Source organism: Poromitra crassiceps (assembly GCF_964638095.1).
Source record: "Poromitra crassiceps genome assembly, chromosome: 14".
Taxonomy (NCBI): Eukaryota; Metazoa; Chordata; class Actinopteri; order Beryciformes; family Melamphaidae; genus Poromitra; species Poromitra crassiceps.
This window is the reverse complement of record NC_139633.1, coordinates 7,263,003-7,287,002: the sequence shown is the minus strand read 5'-3', so window position 1 is coordinate 7,287,002 and position 24,000 is coordinate 7,263,003. Positions and strand designations below refer to the sequence as shown.

At 45.2% G+C, this 24,000-nt stretch overlaps 1 protein-coding gene and 1 pseudogene across 2 annotated transcripts in view; one reads left to right on the top strand and one right to left on the bottom strand.

Annotated features, from left to right (window-relative positions):
• The window catches only part of LOC310788794 (melanopsin-A-like), a gene marked incomplete at its 3' end in the record, with an annotated part of 67,377 nt that overhangs the window by 34,986 nt on the left and 8,391 nt on the right, over positions 1 to 24,000 (top strand). The window contains exons 2-7 of the mRNA XM_083650368.1: positions 9,676 to 9,818; positions 12,419 to 12,552; positions 14,808 to 15,011; positions 15,392 to 15,563; positions 21,744 to 21,911; positions 22,141 to 22,248. Of these exons, the coding sequence (XP_083506494.1) occupies positions 9,682 to 9,818; positions 12,419 to 12,552; positions 14,808 to 15,011; positions 15,392 to 15,563; positions 21,744 to 21,911; positions 22,141 to 22,248 (923 nt within the window). The 5' untranslated portion in view covers positions 9,676 to 9,681. The remainder of the gene's footprint in view (positions 1 to 9,675; positions 9,819 to 12,418; positions 12,553 to 14,807; positions 15,012 to 15,391; positions 15,564 to 21,743; positions 21,912 to 22,140; positions 22,249 to 24,000) is intronic.
• On the bottom strand, positions 17,778 to 19,727 carry LOC310789506 (metal transporter CNNM4 pseudogene; annotated as a pseudogene). The gene has a single exon. The product of its transcript is annotated as a metal transporter CNNM4 pseudogene (transcript).

Sequence of the window (24,000 nt, the reverse complement as noted above, 5' to 3'; positions counted from 1 at the left end):
ATGAATCCCTGGTGGTAAGCTTTACCCTGGTCTAGGAGGGAGAACCAGGATTTACCACCAAGGCCGTCCATAATGTCCTGGACACGAGGGATAGGCTGACGGTCAGGATGGGTTTTGCTATTTAGGCCCCTATAATCTATGCACAACCGAAGGGTGCCATCTTTTTTTCTAACGCACACTACAGGTGAGGAGTATGAGGAGTTTGACTTCCTAACCCAACCCTGTGCTATTAGATCGTGGAGATAGCTCTTCATTTCCTGATACAGTGGGCCGGGGACTGATATGTATGTGCGCTTGACTGGGTCGGTATCTTTGAGGGAAATGGTCATATGTAACTTTTCAATACAGCCAATATCACTGTCTGACGTAGAGAAAGAATAGCACTCTTCTCTGAGCATTTGTTTGGCGACCTGTCTCTGATCCTCACTAAGGTGACTCAAATCTACAGGTGGATCCCACTTTTCACTAGCATTACTTGTGGGTGCCATGCTGGTGTGACTCACTGTGGCTGGTGTTGTAGCTTTCTCAAAAATCTGGTCGGGCAAGACTGTCACAATGGTTTGTACTGTGCCAATTAAAGTGCGCCCTGGCAAAATAATGTCGTGGTCAGTTGGATTAGAAATATCAAGTGTGATGACTGGCGATACACCTTTCTTAACACTGACTAGTGTGTCAAACCACTCGAGATCATCTGGCCACTGCGGATTCAGGTCTGGCTGGAATAACATAGTCACATCCTCTTTAAAGGGCTGTGCAGCTACACGACAGTTAACCTGTACGCAACTGTGTTTAGAAACTGCAACCTCCTTTTTTTCTGTTTTAACTGAATATTCATCTTCTTGTTCTGCACTAACAGCCTGTATAAAAGCTCTCACCTTATTTCTTTTGAGACTTGGGAATGCCTTTTTTACGGTGCCATATTGTTTAATCTTTTCAGTTTTTGTCAGGATGTGCTCAATAACATTAAAGCCTATGATGGGATGAGACAGGTGTGAGCCTTTCATTACCAGTACTGGAATGATCATCTCTTCTTCTTGGCTGGTTTCAGAGGCTAGTCGGAACGTTGTTTCAATCCATCCCATGTATGGCATTTCAGTCCCGTTTGCTGCAGTCAATGTCAGATCACCAGGTGAGTCAAGGATCTCCGACACATCTCTCAGCCTTGTGGTTGGCAAGTGTTCTTCTCTCCATCTTTCATCGATTATTGAGACCTGGGAACCCGTGTCCCAGAGAGCTTGCAGTTGGTGGCCATTCAGGTAACATTCGACAAGACACTGCCTGCCGACTAGTGAGGTGACTTTGTGGGGGTGGCTAATCAGAGCTAAAGGGGGCGGAGTGTTCGTATTCTCTGCTTTACAGGGGGACTTTTCACTGGGGCTCGTTGACAGGTGGGTGCATTTTTTCTTATGCTCAGGCCAATTTTGTTTTTGACATGTTTTGGAACAATAGAGTGTCTTTTTACAGGATGAGCATTGTTTAAATTTGTCAGGTGAGTTTGCACGGCCACAGTTTGCACATTTCGGGGACTCGTTGCTCGCTACGGTTAACACCCGTCCCGTGGTGGTAACCACTCCCTGTTTAAAGGAGCCTCTCTGAATGGTCTGTCTCCTCTCGTTCTGCATCCTGCTTGAAAGTGTTCTCCACTGCCACATCTGTAGCAGTGTGTGCAGCGTTCCTCCATTCCTGTCTGCTGACAGGCGAAGCATCTTCGTGGAACACGGACTGCGCGGTTGGGGTAGTGATTTGGCCCATACCGAGGTGCTTGAGGCTGACTGTAGCTGTTGTAGTACTGTCGTGATGACACAGGGGGCTGAAGGTCTTGATCAGGTCTGCTACTGTAATACTGCTGCGGTGGCATGGGGGGCGGAGTGTCTCGGTCTGGCCTAAATGAAGGTGGGGCACAGGGCTGTGGCTGAAACCGTGTCTGCTGTAGAGTTTCTTTAATCTGAGCTATTTCTGCACTGAGACCTTTTAAAGAAGCTACATCTATCTTAAGCTCTTGGATGCCCGTTAACAACTCGGGAGAAACCACTGTCTTGGCTTCCTTCACAGGGCACTTAGCAGGTGGCCTATCTTCTGATTGTACCACACTAACACTTGTGGCTGACTGTGGGGTGTGGCATAATTTCTTTTTGTTTCTCCTTTCTGTCTCATTAGCACATGCAACGTTTAATCTCTCTAGCAAAAGCTCATCGGAGGTCTCAGTGTCTTGTAGGAGAGGTTGCATGTCTATTCTGATACTATCATTATGTAGGCCTGTAAGCAGTGTTTGTAAGCACATGCTCTGGACTAAGGCTGGGTCATACTTAAGCCCTGACTCTGACTCTTGAGACGCAAAAAGTACTTTCTGCCTCAAATCTAAAACTCGCATGAGGAAACTCTGGGGAGTTTCTTTGCTATTTTGCACTTCCGAAGCTAGCTGCTTGTAAAGCTCGGTGGCGCTTTTTTCTTGGAAGTGGGAGCGTAAGATGCGTCGGAGTGTGGGGAGAATCAGGTGGGGTTTTCCTTCTAAATAGCTACGTAACTGCGACCCTGGAGAAATAGCTCTGATTACGGCATCTACTATTTCAATCTCTGGATAACTCCTGTTGAGTCCGTTCTCAATCTGATGAGCAAGGCTGGAAAATGATAATTTCTCTTTCTGGCCTGGTTCGCCTATTTGCCCTGAGATTTTGAAATCTTTGCGCCAACATGTACTTGGCTGCTGCGACTGAGCGCTGACTGGGGGTGGCATGCTGACTTGTGGGTTAACGGTAGGTGGGGACTGATGCTGAGACTGACGAACAGTAGCATTAGCAGAGGTGAACTGCTCAATTCTCACATCATCAGTTCTTTGTTCCTCTTTTCCTCTCTGTGTCCCGGCACTTTCCTCTCTTTCCTCCGTTCCTCCTGTTCGATTTGTTTTGGTCAATTCAGTTATCATGTCTTTCAGTAGCAACAATTCTGCCATGCCATCATCTTCTAACTGTTGCGTTTCTTCTCTTTCAATGTGGCTCATCACATGAATCAATAGTGATATGCGGGACTTTTCCTCGACATCTGCTCTTTGCGTGCCCGATATGTTGAGAGAGTCACAAACTTCAAGCAAATTGTCTCTTGTCAGTGCCTGTAATGCTCCTATTACCTCTTCCTGTAGCTTTTCTAATGGCGTCATATCGACAGGACAGGGGAAGCCTTTACTGTGCAGGAGTTGACTCTGAACTGGGTGGCTTTTACGGTTCCTGATGATCTCTGACTGGTCTCAGGTAACGTGTGAACCACCAGCTTCCAGCTCTCCTTGGACAGCAACACCTTCCTCGCTGCAGCCTGCCTGGGTTGTTTTGTGGAGGGATGAGCTGCCTCAGAATTCGACCGCCAGGTTGTGGGCAACCGGACATCTGAAGAGCAATCCCAGCGCGGTGCCTCCAAAATGTTACCCCTGTGAAACAGGGAAATAAGATGACTCTTGCACAAGACTGTGTTTCTCCACTGGCGTCTTTTACTAGAGTGATAAAATAATAACCATTGCATTTTTCAATACAACAAATAAATTCAGTGTCAAATATTCATACAGCTCAATATCCATCAAAACCATACATACAATTATTTAAACATGTTTCATTCTTAATGCAAATATCATGTTTACAATTGTTTCACCTTGAGAAAAGGATTCTGTTTCAATTAAATTACTGTTCAAAATAAAACTATTAATTCTCTAGATATCACTCTTTTATCAAATATAATTCGTTTTATAAACGCTTTTAAACAACAAACAAACATGACTGAGCTAGACGATAACGTGCGCCATTTTGAATTAGCAGTGTGCTTTTCCCAACGTGACTAAACGAGGCAAAAACCGGAGCGCTTCCTCATTCCTCTACAAACAGCTAAAACTCAACATAAGCATCACAAAAACGCATGCAAGTTACTCTCCTGTGACAACAACATAATGCACATTGACTATGCGACTATTTTCATGAGCTTACTCCAACACATACCTGTGAAACAGGGAAATAAGATGACTCTTGCACAAGACTGTGTTTCTCCACTGGCGTCTTTTACTAGAGTGAAGAAAACAGCGCATGCGCTCCCCCTACTGCACAAGGTAGACATGAGCAAGCGATCTCAAGAGCAGTTGATTCAGGTCATGACTCACGTTGTAGATCACAGATAACTTCACTTGCAGCAATAACCAATGAAATGCACAATGAATTACTTTTAAGCATTTTTAAGCATTTTAACCCTTTAGTGTCTTTTGACAAATTATGAGTTTCTTTACTTTTAGCTTTTAACTACTAGCACAGAATTATACATCTTATCAGTTGACTATGATCATCTTGATCTTTTAAATCTTACTGAATTACAGAATTATATAATCATATTCCATAGCATGAATTTACTGATTTTAAACTTGTAACAGTCTAGTAATGTATTACTTTCAACTTGTCACATTATCATTATTCTGTAATTTTTGTGCTACTGTTGTGTCAGCTAGAATTAGCTAGACATATTTTCTGTGAAGCCCTCTGGGACATGCTTGTGAATTAGGGCTATACAAATAAACTTGACTTGACTTGACTTGACATAAAAAAAATCACAAACTATCCCTTTAAGCTCAGCTTCACCTCATCGCTCTGGCCGCTGGCAGCGCGCTACACGCACCCGCCAGCCGCCTCTCGTCTCCAGCTCTGGGTGAAATGAACGCCTGGCCGACTCTCAGCTCGTGCGGCTTTGCTTCTGTCATAGATTTGGAAGCCGTAGCTGAGCTCAGGTCTGATTCATCAGAGACGTGAAGCCGTAGCTGAGCTCAGGTCTGATTCATCAGAGACATGAAGCCGTAGCTGAGCTCAGGTCTGATTCATCAGAGACGTGAGGAGTCACTGAGGATCTTCATTACGCATCCATCACTTCCCTGATCCTCCTAATGTCACGAGAGACTGAGGCAAGACTCCATGAGGAGAAAAACAGCCTTTTGCTGAAGCCGAGGACAGATAACATGAACCGTTTAAACCGTTAATTGCTTCCACTCTGTCCTTTACACGCGACGATAATTAGCTGCTGCTGCTGCTGCTGCTGCTGACGGCCCGGCCACATCTACGCGTCGTTTGACGCGGGCTGAAGCTGCTGCCCATCCACTTTGTATTGGAACATGCTGCTCGACGCCTCGCAAAGCATGCTGGGAGACCAAGCGACGCGAGCAGCATGTTCCAATACAAAGTGGATGTGCAGCAGCTTCAGCCCGCGTCAAACGACGCGTAGATGTGGCCGGGCCGTGAGCGGTCTGAAGGATCTGGGCCAGCCTATTAATCTCAATTTATAGACTCTTTTCATACTTGCCAGAAACTTTTAAATGAACCTTTAGTTTCTGCCTCTGTGAAGACAGTCTCAAATCAGGCTCTTTTCTACAAACAGAAAAAAATAAAATAATAATAATAATAATTTTAAGGAATTTAAACTAATTACAGTTGTGTTTTTAAAGTTTCCACATTTTAGACTCAAAACCATGAAAAGAGCTGTGATCACCAGGCCTCTCATGGATTAGATAAGCAGCACGTTGAGAAAACCAGTATCAACCATGCCAATTTATTGCCAAATACTTTGGGATATCAACACATTAACATTGCTTCCCATGGACACAAAAAAGTCGCCAGATTAGTCACTGGTCACCTTTGAGGAATAAAGTCGCAGAGAGAGAGAGACAGAGAGAGAGAGAGAGACAGAGAGAGAGAGAGAGACAGAGAGAGAGAGAGAGGGAGAGAGAGAGAGAGGGAGGGAGGGAGAGAGAGAGAGAGAGACAGAGAGAGAGGGAGGGATAGAGAGAGAGGGAGGGAGGGAGGGGTGGTCAAGCTAGCTACACCGTGCATGAAGAGAGGGAGCAGTAGTAGCATGAACGCTGGAAGAGCGCAAGACGAGAGAGGCAGTTACATCGTTTTTGTCTGTTGTGCATTAAAACTAAAGTAACAAGCCTGTTTTATAAGAAGTAGGAAGTCAAAGTTAAAATGTATAGGGAGTAAAAGCAAAAAGTTGGCAGAAAAATAAATACTCTGTAAAGTACAAGTTACCTGAAAATGTTATAGTACTTAAGTGCAGTAACAGGTATTTGTACTTTGTTACTTCCCACCTCTGTGTTTTCAGGTTTCAAGTATCTTTATCGTCATTGTTAAATTTCTTTATCAACAAAACAGCAAAGGTCCCTGAGTGGTACAGTGCAAAATATTGTGAGGTAAAGTGCTGTGCATAAATATAAATAAATGCAACAAATGCATAAATAACAAGTGCAAATCAAAACGATCTTATACTGTATTTTAGATTCTTTGTCTGTTTGCAAATATTGTCTAATAGCCTACAGTACAAACAATAAATCATAAATTATTTCTAAAAATGTCTTTACATTCACTTACATCGATATCTCAACTAACTTAAAGTTGCACTCACTTAGCTTCCTGCTGCACAAATGAAATTCCTCAGCAGACTCAACAGTGATCTCCATATAATCCCAAACATGACTCTTAAGAAAGAAAATACTTTCCAAATTGTGCAAATGGCGACGCTGGCTCAGAGCAGAAGAGGAGGATCATGGGCGCCCAAAAAGTCAGTCTAAAGGTCCTTACACATCAGGAGCATTATTTTTTTTGTGCGATTAATTTGCACGTCAATAAGATTTTCCGAACCTATATCAGTCAATGCAACCGTGCATACCAACGGCGAAGTTTCACTGAACGTTATTGCGGCGTTTATTTTTTCGGACCAAGATCGATTTTTCAGAAATTCGCTTCCGACGTGTACACATCTGTTGCTGTGATTGACAGGTGGGTCAAATTCCCAATTCCAAATTCCCAAATCGCAATTTCGTGCGGTATATTCACATCGCTCTCGGTGTGTAACAGCCTTACGAGCTCACGCTCCATTTTCGTCCAAAAATAAATGTTCCCGTTTCAAATGATGTGACCGTCACTGCCCACATACTTCCATGCGTCTTTCACGGTGGTATCATGTTAACCAATACATCCACCAGTGGGCAGTAGAGCATCAAATGTGTCAGTGCGTGTGTGGTACTGCTCCGTTTCATCCGTTTCCGTAAGCTTTCAGAAAACGTGCAGAACTACACAGAAAAAGAACGCAGAGTACGGACAGAAAGCTCCGTCCGTATGCGTATCCGTATTTAACGTGGAGCATAATTGGGCCTTAACTGTAACACTCTGACCTCTGGATGACCTCCATCCCTCGGCAGCAGATTAGTCTCGGCCACAGAGAGCTGATGTATTCTGTTACACGGCTCAGACAGGACATAGAGCAACCTGACTGAGACTAGGGGTGCACCGATCACGTTTTTTGCCACCGATCACCGATTGCCGATCACCTATGAGAAATATCTGCCCAACCGATCATCGACCGATCACCGATTACCGATTACCGATCACCGATATATATATATATACGCCCTGGGGTGTCCGTAAAAACACGAGGCAGGAGACAGATGGGAGTTCAACCGTTTAGTTGTCAGTTCTCTTCAGTACAGTACAGCAGTATACATGTAGGCTCTTTACAGCATTATGACAGGAATAGTAGGATTGTGTGTGGTCTGGAAAAAGGAGGCAATAAAATATACAAACAGGTCAGTAACCAAGCTTGCTGTTATATAGGCCAATTATAGTGATAATTAACAACTAATAATATATAAATGATAATTAGGTAAACTGTAAGTCAGTTACTCTTAAACACCAGTCTTGAACCATGACTAAAGCCAAAGAGCTCCCACTCATAGAACCGGGGTTATGCACAATAACCGTCATACATTGGGATCCGCATCGAACGAACATCAAAACGACCCGCCCATCGAGGCCGAGTTACAGTGTTATAATTAGCAGCACTATGAGTGCGATCTACATAATGGTGACAGGGTTACATGACGGGAGAAACAACAGAATCACAAGCTACACACGAGCTAAACTCCATCTGAGTAGTGGCATTAATTAGCGCAACAGACAATCAAACCGCAAGTGCACGCCTAAACAAACGTTATTGCAATGATTGCAGGTAGATCGATCTAAAACCAAAAGGGAATGCAATACAGGAATATTAACATAATAATGACTTACTGGTTAGTCATATACGCACACATGGAAGAAGGGGATTAGAACATGTTCAACTGATGTCCAAAGAAAGGAAGAAAGTCCGTCTGAACGGAGCGCACATCCACATACTCAGCCGCACACTTTCGCTTCCTTCAAAGTGCCCGCGGGAACATCAATGCTTGCGTGGAAATTGTCTGTGTGTGCGCGTGCACTACCCCGACTACCACAGTAGCACCGTGTCAATCTGGGACGTTAATACACACGGACTTAACAGCATGCAAATGCCTCGGTAGGCGGGAGGACTGGAGGTAACTTCTCTCTGCTGAGGCTGCTCTAATCACCAGCTGATTTGTGTGATTCAAAGACGCAAGGGGTGTGTTGACAGTCTGGTGCGGTGTGTGCATGGAGGTGAGTACACTGACGAAAGCAAAGCGTGTGCTTTGCAACACAATGATATAAACGTTAGAGCACAATATGAAAGTTAAACGATAGACATTGAAGACATGAAAATGGGCTGCCTCATGTTTCTCACGTGCAGCATGATCGGCTATGCGATCGGCAACATTAAAGGAATATCGGAAACAGCAGATCACATATTTGAGGTCCAAATCGGCCGATACAGATTGCGTGTCGATCGATCGGTGCACCCCTAACTGAGACTCATTGAGTTAACGAGTTAACTGAGTTAATTACAAACGCTGATTTATGACTCCTGTGGTGGAGGTGTTCATATTTCAAAGGGGAAGTAAGGCCATTGGTTGGTGATTAGCCACGTCTTTAAATACGGATGCGGACGGACTTTCATCTCGGCATGCTTACTGTCACTGTCACTGATGATGTAGTAATGTCAGTGAAGAAAAAGGAGCTTCTTGGGTCCTTGTAAAGTCAGTTTAATTACCGAAGTAACTGCACATGTGTAACTGAGCAGTTCAACAGACAATGTACAGTACATCTTGTATTTTTTATTTATGTATTTATTTATGTATTTATTTATGTGTTTATTTATGTATTTATTTATTTATTTATGTATTTATTTATGTATTTATTTACATGTTGTGGCAGTTCTATAGAATGGGACTACCCTGCACGTCGAAAAAGTATGACAAAGGGGTACCCAGTGTGTTAAAACCTGATGCCAAGGTGTCCTGACCAAACGTCTGTATTTTGAGTGAGAGCAGGTTGTCGCTTCACGTATTTGTGTGAGATCAGGTTGTTCACAGCTTCCTAGTCTGACACACTGGAAGCAGGCTGCGGGAATAAGCTCTGTCATTGGCTCCGACCATTTCAGTCGGAGGGGCGAAGGGAAATCCCTTTCCGCTCCCTGCGTGTCGCTCTCAAATGCCTCCGCCAGTGTGAAACAACAACAACGCTAGCTAGCAAGCTAGCAACCTACATGCTGAACATTTCTGACGAATATTTGGATTGTTCAATACAGCAGGCCTGCTTGGTACTTTCGGTGGATGGTTGTAAAGATAACGGAGCATTTTCTCACCCGCTATACCAGAATGAGAGTGAGTTGAGCCATACTCCCCCTCCTGCGCTGGTACAGCGCGAAACGAAGTGTGGCCAGCGAGACTACAGCATCCTGACACTGACCTGCAACTCTCTCCTCTGCCAACAGGTGGCGATGGCGCCAGAAGCGCCTCACCCCTTCCCGACGGTGGATGTGCCGGACCACGCCCACTACACCATCGGCTCGGTCATCCTGGTCATCGGCATCACAGGCATGGTCGGCAACTTCCTGGTCATATACGCCTTCAGCAGGTAGGACACCTCCTGGTCATAATATACCATGGATTTATTCAACTATGCATGAGCCATTCAAAGATGGCGGCCCATTAACTTCAATTACAGTTGCTCACCGAAAAGGTTTCGACTCCTACTTCCTGGGCCCATACGTTTCCATCGTCCATCGCCTCCACCCCTATTTCAGATTGGAACACACCCAATCAGTTGGATAATGTTTACTCATTACATTTACATTACGTCATTTGGCAGACGCTTTTATCCAAAGCGACTTACAATAACACATTTTTTGTCAGCAATAGAACAATCAACTATGGAGCACAGTCTGTGACAACTACAACTTCTGAAGGAACAGTGGTACAAGTTTAGGTTAGTGGTACAAGGTTGGTTAGGTTTTTTTTTTTTTTTTTTTTAATATAAGGAAAGAGAGAGACGAAGTTAGATCAAGGAGGGCCCAGATGGAGGGCCTTGTACTCTTAACCATTAACCATCCATGTTCACATAATTTAGTTAACTCAGTGTTTGGGCAACATAAACTGTCAGCGAGCAGCCTAGCTGAGGAGCCTACCTGAGCAGGTGAACGCGGGGTAACCAGGTCGCGTATTGAGAGATGAAGTACGAGTAGGCAGCCTCTTCTCTGACAGATACAAACAACGAGGCACAAACAGAATGAAAGGACACAGGACAATAACTGCTGCATAGATGGCCTTCATCTGTCCACAGCACGGTGCGCTGCTTCTGTGTGAATGAGAGAGAGAGAGAGAGAGAGAGAGAGAGAGAGAGAGAGAGAGAGAGAGGGATTGTATTGTATCATATCAATGGAACCCTTTCAGGTTCGTATGAGAAAAACACACATTATGGTATTATTGTTCGTGTGAGGAAAATGCACTTATTGTATGACTGTATGAGAATACATGCCTCTCAGTTCACTTCACACATTTAACTGTACTGAGATGGATGCCTTGCTGTGAAAATGTTCTCTATAGGCTACACACAATAGAGTCGTTGGACAAAATGCTTTTCTGAAGGCTGATACCAAGACAGATATTCAGGTCACTGATAGAACCAACATGATCCAGCCTCGGCACAATCAAATGTTGGCAGTTTATGTTTCTGCAGCAATGCATGGAAATGTAGAATATGGATAGAATATGGATATGTAGAATATCAGTGTTTCCCACAGGATTTTGAGTATTTGTGGTGGGGGACCGCAGATCCCCTAGGGGTCGATGGAATCGTATGGGCCCAGGAAGTAGGAGTCGAAACCTTTTCGGTGAGCAACTGTAATTGAAATGAATGGGCCGCCATCTTTGAATGGCTCATCCATAGTTTAATAAATCCATGAGATCTTTTTTAAACATTTTAAAGTAAAATGCATGAATTTGGTGTACTTTAAGAAAGCTTAAGAGCAAAATTAAAAGGCTAGATCTATGAAGAACATGTCATCATTACTGTGGTGTGGGTTTACAATGACAAACTAAATTTCTCCCTATAGCCTAGGTCAGGGATACTCAACTTGCTTTGCCCGGGGGCCACTTTCGTGAAATGATAGAAGGCGAGGGGCCAGTTAATAAACAAACAATATACATTTTTCTGTAGCGGATTGTAGGTTTTTGGGGTGTCAGCCGGAGTTTAGGCTGACAATGTTGTGCACACCGGATAGTTAGTTAGGTTAAGTTAGTTAGGTTAAGTACATACATACTGTAAGTGCCTGGGTAGCGAGCAGATGGCGGTATTTGACAATTTAGCAGCTAAATCATAGATTATTGAAAGATATTCCATATTCCAGACTGAAATGCTATAACAGAAGTGGAGTATTGCCCAGAATGACATGAACATTTGGACACTTATTCAGCGGGTATCTTGCATGTTGCGTTTTTTTTTTTTTTGTCAACATCTTTTTGTGGCGGTCAAAATCCTTTTGTGGCGGTGCGCCACAAATTCCTTTATGTATGGGAAACACTCAGAATATGTAGGATATGTAGAATATTATGTAGAATAATGGACATTTTGGATCCGAAATACATTCTGCACATCACATTTCTAGATACGTGGAGATCAATGTTATACACATCATAGCTGATATTGAAAGAGCGTGGCGGCCAGTAAGGGTGGTGTGGCCGCGGTGGATGGAGGGCGTAAACACTTTGGACGGCTGTGGAGGTCACTCTACATTTCAGTTACATTTAACTTTGACTTTAACCATAACCTGAACCTTAACCAAGTTGTTCTACTTGCCTAAACATAGCCAAAGGGGGCATGGTGGTGCAGTGTAGCGTAAATCAATATGGACCCCCACTAAAAACAAGCAAGAAGATCGCCAGACCTCTTCTGACCAGTGGCAGTTGGACGAAGTTGGTCCTTGGGTGCTTCACTGCAGCTGCCCACCACTCCTGGCCAGCCCGTGGAGGATGAGCCAGGATGGGAAAAATGCAGAGGTCAGATTTCACTGTACCTCTAATTGTGTGTGTGTGTGTGTGTGTGTGTGTGTGTGTGTGTGTGTGTGTGTGTGTGTGTGTGTGTGTGTGTGTGTGTGTGTGTGTGTGTGTGTGTGTGTGTGTGTGTGTGTGTGTGCGTGCGTGCGTGCGTGCGTGCGTGTGTGTGTGTCTTTGTTGCAGGAGTCGGAGCCTGCGGACGCCGGCTAACATGTTCATCATTAACCTGGCCATCACCGACCTGCTGATGTGTGTCACTCAGTCACCCATCTTCTTCACCACCAGCATGCACAAGAGGTGGATCTTTGGAGAGAAAGGTATCAGGAAAATACACAGTTAATTACAAAAATACACACACCTTAGAAAATACACACAGTCAGTTACAAGAATGCACACCTTAGAAAATACACACAGTCAGTTACAAAAATACACACACCTTAGAAAATACACACAGTCACTTGCAAAAATACACACCTTAGAAAATACACAGTCAGTTACAAAAATACACACAGAAAATACACAGTCAGTTACAAAAATACACACCTTAGAAAATACACACAGTCAGTTACAAAAATACACACCTTAGAAAATACACACAGTCAGTTACAAAAATACACAGATTAGACTCTATTCTCTCTCAACTTTTTCACCTCAAGGACCCCTAAACTGACACAAAATTAGACCACGGACCCCCATCTGATAATATTTTTTACTTTTAGATGTTTTATTAGAGAAAGTGTATGAAACCTGTGACCAAAATAGTCATACATTCTGTCATTGTGTTATGGATGGCACTGTATTATAGTGAAAATATATGATTCCCCTTTTTGCTGGGGAATGCCTGTAACCCCTTCAAGGACCCCTGGGGGTCCCCGGACCCCACTTTGAGAAACCACTGCAAAACCTCTGTGTGACTCATCAGCTGCCAGACAACCGGGTGGTTGTGTTTAGGACAGAGGTGAAATTGAGGCTACATGTAACACGCTAAAACAATAAGGTCATGTTTTGATTTAGGAGACTATTTGCTTTCTTAGAATTAGTGATTTATAAAAAAGAATTATTGATTAGAACAAGTATAAATACACAAAAAGGTTTTATGTTTTTAAGGTAATTTTAGAGGGTGATGGAGTAAAATAGGCGCAGTGACCGTATATACATCTTTCTCACGCTCTTTAATGGAGAAGGTGTCTGCTGTTGTTATCGGTGGTCTTGGTCTGTCGGCTCTGGTGTCGCTGCGTTATGTCTGTCGGCTCTGGTGTTGCTGCGTTTCGTTTGCTCGCTGTGAAAGTGTCAATGTGTGAAAACAGAGAGAGGTGTTTGTGTTGGAGTCAGAGGATCCAGTCTTCTTCCCCAGAGAGAAAGTCAGACAGAAAACACACGACGACGAAGAGGAGCAGCAGCGAGGAGCCAGTTTTAATTTGAATTCTATGAAAGAGCTTTGTTGGCTTGAAAGGTGATGCTGCCAAAACAACGATGTACATTTTTACATTAAATCACTTTTCCCCACAGTTTATTTTGTAATGAAGTGTGTGTGTGTGTGTGTGTGTGTGTGTGTGTGTGTGTGTGTGTGTGTGTGTGTGTGTCTGTGTGTGTGAGAGAAGAATACAGAGAGTAGAACGGAGTATAAAAGAGATAGTTGAGTTTCTTCCCAAAATCAGTTTGAACAGACGAGGGACGTTACAGACACGGAGGATGAAAATGGTGAAATTACTCAAATTAGCGTGGAGGATGCCCCCTCAACTTACAAATCGATCGCAAAAAAATATTGTTAAAATATCGTATCGTATCGTTATCGTGAACCCAATATTGTGTATCGTATCGTATCGTGAACTGAGTGTATCGTGACACCCCTAGTGATTAAGCGTCTTTACAACCTGGAGCGAAACACGGTTTTGGTCTATATAGCTAATCTCACCTTTTCATAAGGTGAGTACTGTAGGTGGGTAATTTCATATATAACATAATATATAGACGATATAAAAGGGGGTGATTGACAGGTCGCCTGTCCAGTGATCATGCAGCTTGCCGATCACAGACCAATAGCAGGCCGAGCTGCGGCTCTGGGAAACCCCCATCTCACGTGAGCTGCACAAGGACCACAAGATGGCGACACACAACACTTTGCTGCAGAACGTGAGTCCAAAAAATACGTTAAGTTAAGTTATTCTTTATCCGGGAAATTCATCCTCTGCATTTGACCCATCCTCTACTAGGAACCTTCCTAGAACTAGGAGCAGTGGGCAGCCGCAGTGCAGAGCCCGGGAACCAACTCCAGTTCTTTTGCCAGTGCCTTGGTCAGGGGCACTGACAGGAGTATTAACCCTAACATACATGTCTTTGATGGTGGGAGGAAACCGGAGCACCCGGAGAAAACCCACACGAACAGGGGGAGAACATGCAAACTCCACACAGAAAGCACCAGGGACGGAGCGGGGTTTGAACCCGGGACCTTCTTACTTACTAATCACAGACTCTCTCTCTCTCTCTCTCTCTCTCTCTCTCTCTCTCTCTCTCTCTCTCTCTCTCTCTCTCTCTCTCTCTGTCTCTCTCTCTCTCTCTGTCTCTCTCTCAGGCTGTGAGCTGTATGCGTTTTGCGGCGCTCTGTTTGGGATCTGCTCCATGCAAACACTGACAGTGATTGCGGTCGATCGATACTTCGTCATCACGCGCCCACTCACCTCCATCGGCGTGTTGTCACGGAAACGGGCGCTGCTCATCCTCATGGCAGCCTGGGCCTACTCTCTGGGCTGGAGCCTGCCGCCATTCTTCGGCTGGAGTGAGGAACACACACACACACACACACACACACACACACACACACACACAGACAGACACACACACACACACACACACACACACACACACACACACACACTCTCTAGTTGAGTGAGACTGAGTCTAGGTGCTGAACTAAGTCGTGAGAGTCTAGAACTGAGTCTAGGTGCGGCACCCTGCTGGGATGGAGTTAAACCAGTAGCTTGGAGCACGACAAGATGGATTTCTCACATGATCGTGAATCCAGCTCCCTCACTAAGACCATCAGAGAAAAGCAAAACTCCACTGAAACCCAGGATAACAATAAAACAACATTAATAATCTTTCTCTCCCCCTTTCTGTCTCCCTCTCTCTCCCTCTCTCTGTCTCTTCCTCACTCAGGTGCGTATGTGCCTGAGGGCCTGTTGACTTCCTGTACGTGGGACTACATGACCTTCACGCCGTCGGTGCGAGCCTACACCATGCTGCTCTTCCTCTTCGTCTTCTTCCTGCCGCTCCTCATCATCATCTACTGCTACGTCTTCATCTTCCGCGCCATACGCACCACCAACCAGTCAGTGCTCTCTCTCGCTCACACACACATGCACGCACGCACACACATTCACTCTCTCTCTCTCTCTTTCACACACACACACACACACACACACACACACACACACACACACACACACACACACACACACACACACAGAAGATCTCAGTGCTCCCTTCGCTCCTCCACCAGTGCAGGTCGCCTCACCCCTCCTTCGCTATGGGGGCTCAAAAGTCGCTCATCCCGATCTCGACTCTTCTCGTCCCTGGCACCCCAATGGTGGAACGAGCTTCCACCTTCGGTCAGGACTGCTGAATCACTGCCGATCTTTCGGAAAAGACTAAAGACTCACCTTTTCAGGCTCCATCTGGGCCCTTCTTGATCTAACTTCTTTCTCTCTCTTTCTATATATATAAAAAAAAAGAAAAATCCTAAACTAAACTCGTACCACTGTTCCTTCAGAATTTGTAGTTGTCATAGACTGTGTTCCATAGTTGATTGCTCTATTGCTGACAAAAATGTGTTATTGTAAGTCGCTTTGGATAAAAGCGTCTGCCAAATGACGTAATGTAATGTAATGTAATGGGTCTAAGCATTATTTGTTCATAACGTGAGCAGCAGGTGCAAAACAATCATTAAATCAACAGGCATGAGATGGCAGATGGCAGCATATAGAATCAAAAGGTTATGTGTGAGATCTTACTTTATATGAAACGTTACAATTGCAAACCGTAGCCTATAACTGAGTTATAGCGTTATAAACCATAGATAAGACTATATTAAAGACATAAACACACAGTGGCGTCTTTCATGCAGGCTAGCAAGCGTAACTGCCGTCTGTTTGACCCACTGAGTCTGACCACAGATTGTAGAAAGAGATGCAGGATAGCCAAGCGAATGTGTTTGGATGAACGTTTGACACTAGGCCAATCAGAGGCGGAGAGGTGCGGGTTATGCCTTCGCCTAGCCTTTGCCATCATCCGGAAAAAGAAATCGCTTCCTGTACAGCGCAAATCTTTCACCCGTGACTTCCGCCTCCGGGACTCCGCGCAGTGCTGCTCTGTTGTACCGGCGAATATGAGTTCTGGTCCAGCACGCTAGTGAATATATAAGAATTCTGACATTTAGCATTCAAAATAAAAGCAGTATGTTTTTAAAAGGCACCGCTGCGTGGAAGTGGAAGTCCCGGGCGGAAGCTGTACAGGAAGCGTAAAAAAAAGGTAACGCTGTCCCAGAGTCTATTTACGTGCCGAAATAGACTCTGGGTTCCCAGATTGTTTAACCCTTGGAACTGGGACAGCAGCAATTAAAGAAGGATTCACTGGAGCAGCTCGAACAGTTCAATGCCTTTTTAATAGGTGCAGAGTACAAGACTAATGTTTCCATATTACATCTTCATCAGATTCTGATGAAGATGTAATATTGAAACATTAGTCCTGGCTTCTTTTTTTTGGGAATATCCGAATACCAAATTTGGAAACCGAATACCTACCTACCCAACCCAATGAACAAATATCTGAATATTTGTGTACAGCTCTAGTAAATATTAACTCATCTTATTGTCTACTTTATGTTTGATGTCATATGGTGAAAAACAACAAAAACTAAAACCTTGGAGAAAAAAACACACTTGGCTCTTAAAAAGGCCACGTGCACCCACAAGAGTAGACTAGAGAGCAGAGAATCAGTGCACTGTAATCCGATGATATCAATATGATTGTTATTGTATTCTTATTCATGAGAAACAGGTGAGACTAGATAGGTTGGCTGAAAGCCTGCTGTAACCAACACATAACGTCTGAAATGAGTTTTACAGAGCTGTTTTTTTAGAAATATGCCATCCTGAGGAGCATGCCCCCGGACTCCAGTAGTCAAATACAGGAAATTTCTTCAAAAGTAATCCAAAAGTAACAGAAAGTAATCAGTTACATTACTTTTATATTGTGATAGTTGGATTACGTTACTGATAAAAAAAATTAACAGGTAACTAGTAATTGTATTGGATTACATTTTTAAAGTAACTTTCCTAACCCTGTGCGTTAACTTCCTGTAACCGTAATTTCAACTTAAAACTCCTCCAGCTTTCATACATGGTCCCTGGTTTCAAAATAAAAGTCCTCATACATGGTTGAGGCTCTTGTTTTAGGAAATGAGTGCCCGACCCCTCTTCCTCATCCTCGGCATACACATCCGAGTGTAGTAGTTAGTGTGTGCATGCGACCGAAGGGGGTGGGGTCAAATGCTGTTCTCTGATTGGCTGTGGTGGTTGAACGTGGTGCGTCGTGGCAGTCTGGACAGGCAGTTCTGCTTGTTGAGGAAGTGGAGGGTGGTCTCGTCCGGGCCGTTCTCTGTGGGGGTAGAGTTGGGGCCCGTGGTGGGTGGTGTGGTGGGCTCCATGCGGCCCGCGTTGTGTCCGCTATCAGGGGAGTGTGGCGTGCCATCCAGACGAGATGCCACCAGGCCATTCTGGTACTGGGCCCTGGTGATCTTGACGAACTGCAAGTCGCTGAGAGCTCGGACGTAGAAGTCGGGGGTGTACTGTGCTGACATGCCACTGCTGTTGAGCTGGCTGTTGGCGCCGCTCACAAAGAGTGATTCTGTCCGGTCGGTTCCGCTCAGAGAGGCTCTATGGTTCAACCCGCCCGGGGAACGAAACCCCTCCGTTGGTGCACTGAGTGCCATGACACCATAGAAAGAGAAGGGTCCCGTTTCAAACTTCATGTTCTCATTGCCAGTCTCCACTTCCACTCGGCCCTGCAGGATAAGAATGAAGTAGTCGGCGGCCTTGCCCCTCTGGTAGATGTAGTGATGGGGCGAGTGCTTGTCCCATTCGTTGAACTTGATCTCCTGGATCACGTCGGGGTGGTGAAGGATTCGCGGCAGCACCTTGTCCGAGATCTGAGACGGGCTGAACAAACTCACCTCTGTAGCCAGGAAGCGATGGGCGACCAACATCAGCTGAGGAGAGATCTTTACTTTTGATTCGCTCTCGTGTTTGAAGGCAGAAAAGTCTCTCTTATTCTTATTGGGTGCCACCTTTTTCCTGTTGCGGCTGTTATCAGTGTAAAGGTCCGTCTCATCCAGGATCTCTGATTTGATAATTTCCTCTATCACATCTTCCAGGGTGACCAATCCCAGCACCTCGTAGAAAGGATCTCCATCTCCCTCGTTGTTCACCTTCTGGACAATGGCCAGATGGGATTTTCCTTTCTTGAACTCTTCCAGCATGGAGTCCAGCTTGGTGTCGTGGAACACGATTTGGACCGGGTGGTTGTAGAACTTGGTGATGGTCTTGAGGGTGGTGCAGTCATCCGGGTCCACGAGGACCAAGTCTTTGACGAACAGCACGTCCACGATGTTGGAGTGCTCATCCTCAAACACAGGTATGCGCGTGTATCCACTCTCCATGATCTCCAACATGGTGTTGAAGTCCAGCACGGCGTCGCTGTGGATCATGAAGCAGTTGCCGATGGGCGTCATCACGTCCTCCACCGTCTTGTTCCTGAGCTCCAGGGCGCCTTGGATCATGTTGAGCTCCTCCTTCACCAGGTAGGGCTCAGTCTCCTTCAGCATCACCATCAGTTTCTTCCGGCTGTACACGGCGCCGATCTCTTGCCCCAAGACGTAGTCGAGGATCTTGCTGATGGGCCAGGAGAGGGGGAACGTCAGCAGCATGAAAAACTTGGTGACCATGATGGTGTTGGCTCCCACCGCCAGGCCGTGGCGGGAGCAGAGCGCCTGCGGGACGATCTCACCAAACATAATGATGCTGCTTGTGGAGGCGACCACGGCGTAGATCCCAGAGCCGATGAGGTCATCCAGGAGGATGGTGAGCGTGGTGTTGACCAGCACGTTGCCCAGGAGCAGCGAGCACAGCAGGTAGTTGCCTTTCCTGCGGATGGGCTCGATTTTGCGGGCGTACTCCATCTCTGTCTCTGTGCCGCAGCTCTGCACGATGCGCAGCTCCATGGGGTCCAGTGCCATCAGGCCCAGGTTGAGCCCGCTGAACATGCCGGACAGCAGCAGCAGGAAGGCGATGATGATCACCTGTAGCCAGATGGACACCACCAGCACCCTGCCGTCATCCTCCCTGAGCATGAGCCACCCAGCAGCACTGGCCTCGGTCACCTGGATCACCCCATTCTGGGTGGTCTCCGCCGGCTTGTCTCTCCTTTCCAGCCGCATGCCGAAGATCTGGGTGCCGTTGCCCAACTGCGCGACCGCGGTCTTGCCGTGCACGAAAAACCAACAAAAGACTAATAGGGTTAGGGTCACCCCCCGTCCACTCATATACAGTGCATAGTCCAAAAACAAGACACAGAGTCTAATAATGGCATGGCATAGCCATATTATTGGACTCGATGGCTTGGGCTCAGACAATGCTCTATGTTGTTGCCGCAGGTTCATGCTTTATTGGCTGGGCTATGAGCAAGTCGTCCAATTTTTTACCTCAGCAGAGAACCGACTGCCATAAAACACCACAGAAGAAGACATCCCTGATGACATCATCACCGATGTCATCAGTGACATCACTCAGTGAAGACATTTTCACCGATGACATCACAATTGCATGCAATTCAAACTGAATTTCATTCCGGGCCACATCAGCATTATGGTTGCCCTCATGGGGGCTGGTAGTAAATGTAACACAATATAAATGTATCTAGCGTACTTGTTGTATTACATAATTGCCTCTGATTCTATTATTATTGGTTTTTAGTAATAACTTTATACTTAATTAATAACTAGCTCTGAAAGCAGAATTAAATGAAAAATAATGGCAGACAACTAGTAGCCTACAACTATTAGAACTAATTAGAATTAGAATTGTATTGCGCAAATTGTATTGTTTGCTAGCTCACGCGGGCCACATAAAATGAGGTGCCCGGCCGCATTTGGCCCCCAGGCCTTGAGTTTGACACGTGTCGTACACTTACGTCTGGACCAATCACTGTACACTTATGTCTGGCTTAAAAAAAAAAAAAAAACGTTCTAAGAACTACGATGAGTATGCGGATACAATAACTAACTATTCTTGGAACGAGATATGAAAAAGTTCCTCTCGTCCAAAAATGCCTATTGTGGGTTGCAGAAGTGGAAAGTGGATCTGGGAAAAGTCATGTCTTTTATTTCAGGTATAAAACTCAAAACGGCGAGTCTGGTAAACCATCCACTCACATGAACTCACTGTTTCATTCGGCAGGACCTCCAGCCTGGGGCGGGCATTTTTCAGAAATTACAAAGTGCACGCACGGGCCAATCAGGGACCTGCCTCGTGACACCGGCCAATCAGAGACGGCCGCAGGCAAAGCAGTAATGGCTGCTCCCATGGCTCCACAGCTCCCCAAGCAGCGACCAGTAACGTTAATGTTCATCGAGTTTACATTGTTAAACCCAATAACAACAATTAATTAAAGTAGAGTTTCTCGGTGGTTCTCGGCATCCTTCCGACTGGATTTGGATTTGACTGGATCCGACGGTGATTGGCTGAAGAACTAGATTTGGCAACGGCAACGCCGATTGGCTGAAGGAGTTGTCTGTCAAGGCAAGTACTCCCGCCCACTGTGGACGACTTTGAGTCCAGACTGATATGTAGAGCCAGAGCCGTGTATATACAAGAGTCGCGAGTCGCGACATCTCTGTTCACTCCAATGGACCAGTTTTTTACTCTCAAGAGTTCCCGGAAGTAAGGTTCTGGATTAAGCAGCACTGTCGAGTTGCCGCAAGATGACAGTTTGTGATGTACTTTGAAAGGGGCAGACGTTTAAAGAATCAAATAGTACATCAGCTTTATTTTAGCATTCAAAAGTAGTGCGAGCCTCCTTCCTGGCTGTTCATTGGCTACTGAGTCACACATTTTGGACCTCTGCTGACGCCACTCTCTTACTAGATTGCTCTGCGTAGAGCGAAACAGAATTTGAGATGACGTTCAGGATGGTTTTAACCAGTCTACTAAACGGTGGCTTGGTTGTCTCACATAGATTTGTGTGTGTGTGTGTGTGTGTGTGTGTGTGTGTGTGTGTGTGTGTGTGTGTGTGTGTGTGTGTGTGTGTATGTGTGTGTGTGTGCGTGCGTGTGTGTGTGTGTGTGTGTGTGTGTGTGTGTGTGTGTGTGTGTGTGTGTGTGTGTGTGTGTGTGTGTGTGTGTGTGTGTGTGTGTATGTGTGTATGTGTGTGTGTGCGTGCGTGCGCGTGCGTGCAGGGCAGTGGGGAAGGTTAACGGCAGTATCCACAGCGCTCGTGACTCGGTGAAGACTTACCAGCGGCTGCAGAACGAGTGGAAGATGGCCAAGATCGCTCTGATCGTCATCCTGCTGTACGTCGTGTCCTGGTCCCCGTACTCCACCGTCGCTCTCACTGCCTTCGCCGGGTAAACGGCCACACATCCAACCACACGTCCATCCAACCACACATCCAACCACACGTCCATCCAACCACACATCCAACCAAACACTGCACGTGTGTCAGTGCAACACCAATATTCTTTTCATTTAAACACGTCAAATTACTTTCAGTTCAGTTGAACAAAAAGCATATTATTTTTTGTGAATATATTATACAGCAATATTGATTCCAGCAGTGCTCTCTCTGTGTTGCAGCTACGCAGACTTCCTGACTCCCTACATGAACTCAGTCCCTGCTGTCATCGCCAAGGCTTCAGCCATCCACAACCCCATCATCTACGCCATCACACACCCCAAGTACAGGTAACACCCCCTGCATATAACATCTACGCCATCACACACCCCAAGTACAGGTAACACCCCCTGCATATAACGCATCGTCTACGCCAGTGATACTCAACTTGCGGCCCCCTGTGTGGCCCGCGATGGAATTGCAAATTTTTTTTTTTTTTTTTTTTTTTTTTTAGTGCACCTGAACGCAACATGCAAGATACCCGCTGAATAAGTGTCCACGTGTTGATGTCATTCTGGCCAATACTCCACTTCTGTTATAGCATTTCAGTCTGGAATATGGAATATCTTTCAATAATCTATGATTTAGCTGCTAAATTGTCAAATACTGCCGTCTGCTCGCTACCCAGGCACTTAACCTAACTAACTATCCGGTGTACACATTGTCAGACTAAACTCTGACTCTACAATCCGCTACAGAAAATTGTATATTGTTTGTGTATTAACTGGCCCCTGGCCTTCTATCATTTCACGAAAGTGGCCTCCGGGCAAAGCAAGTTGAGTATCCCTGGTCTACGCCATCACACACCCCGAGTACAGGTAACACCCTGCATATGACGCATCATCAACGACAACAAGCACAGGTAACACATAAGAGAGAAGGTAAACACTGTCCATCTGCTTATCTTACCAAAGTTATTTAAGACTCTTTAAGACTGCTGTCAGTCAAATCCAATTTGAAGCTCTCAAGCATGCATCTATACATATTTGATTTATAGCTTTTAACATGGTATTTTATTAATGAAAGATTAATCACATTCGACACTTTGGCAATACCGTTTGTGACATTCATGCCAATTAAGTGAAGGCAATTGAACTGATTCATGATTTGGGGCCACACATGCAAATTGCGGAGGTTGGAGAGGCACGGGAGATGAGGGACTATAAACTGCCCTTCAAATTCAAACTGGTTGTCACAAGGACAGACGTACAAGAACACGCACGCACGCATGCACCTCCGATAAGGGACAGCCGTGTGTTTTTGGTTCTCACAGAGTTTCTCATTTAAGACAGATTCCACCTGCAGATAAACGGCTGACCTGGGGCTGGTTTCCGTCTCCTCAGTAAAACAAAGCTTGAGTAAATAAAGATCACAGAAAGACTAGATGTAAACCCCACAGAGACGTCTGGATGGCCTCGATGTTAATCTGACAGTAAAGTGAAAGTCATCTTCATGGGAAACGTACAATCTGAGTTCAGAACAGAATACTTTATTATCCTACAGGGAAATCTGTCTGACATATAAAGTGATTATGAGTCCTTGTTTAGAACATTGGTACTGGTTGGGATACATTTAATTAGGGCTGTCAATCGATTAAAATATTTAATCGTGATTAATCACATGATTGTCCATAGTTAATCGCGATTAATCGCAAATTAATCAGAACAATTTTTTATCTGTTCTTAAACCGATATTTTTCAAGTTTTTAATAATCTTATCAACATGGGAGTAGACGAATATGCTTGCTTTATGCGGATATGTTTATTATTATTGGAACAATGACAAATACTGTCCAGAATATTCTTCAGAATAACTTCAAGGGTGTGCATGCTGAACAAAAGAGCACAGGAGCAGCTGTGTGCCAGCTCTCTCCCCCTCTCTCTTTCTCTCTCAGTCTCTCTCTGACTCTGGTCTGATCGCCCTCCCTGTCTGTCTGTCTCGCTCGCTTTCTCTGCCTCTCTCCCCCCCGCTCTCCGTCTGTCTGTCTCTCTCTCTCTCTCTCTCTCTCTCTGCAACGGTCTGATCGCACTGATGCGCCCTCT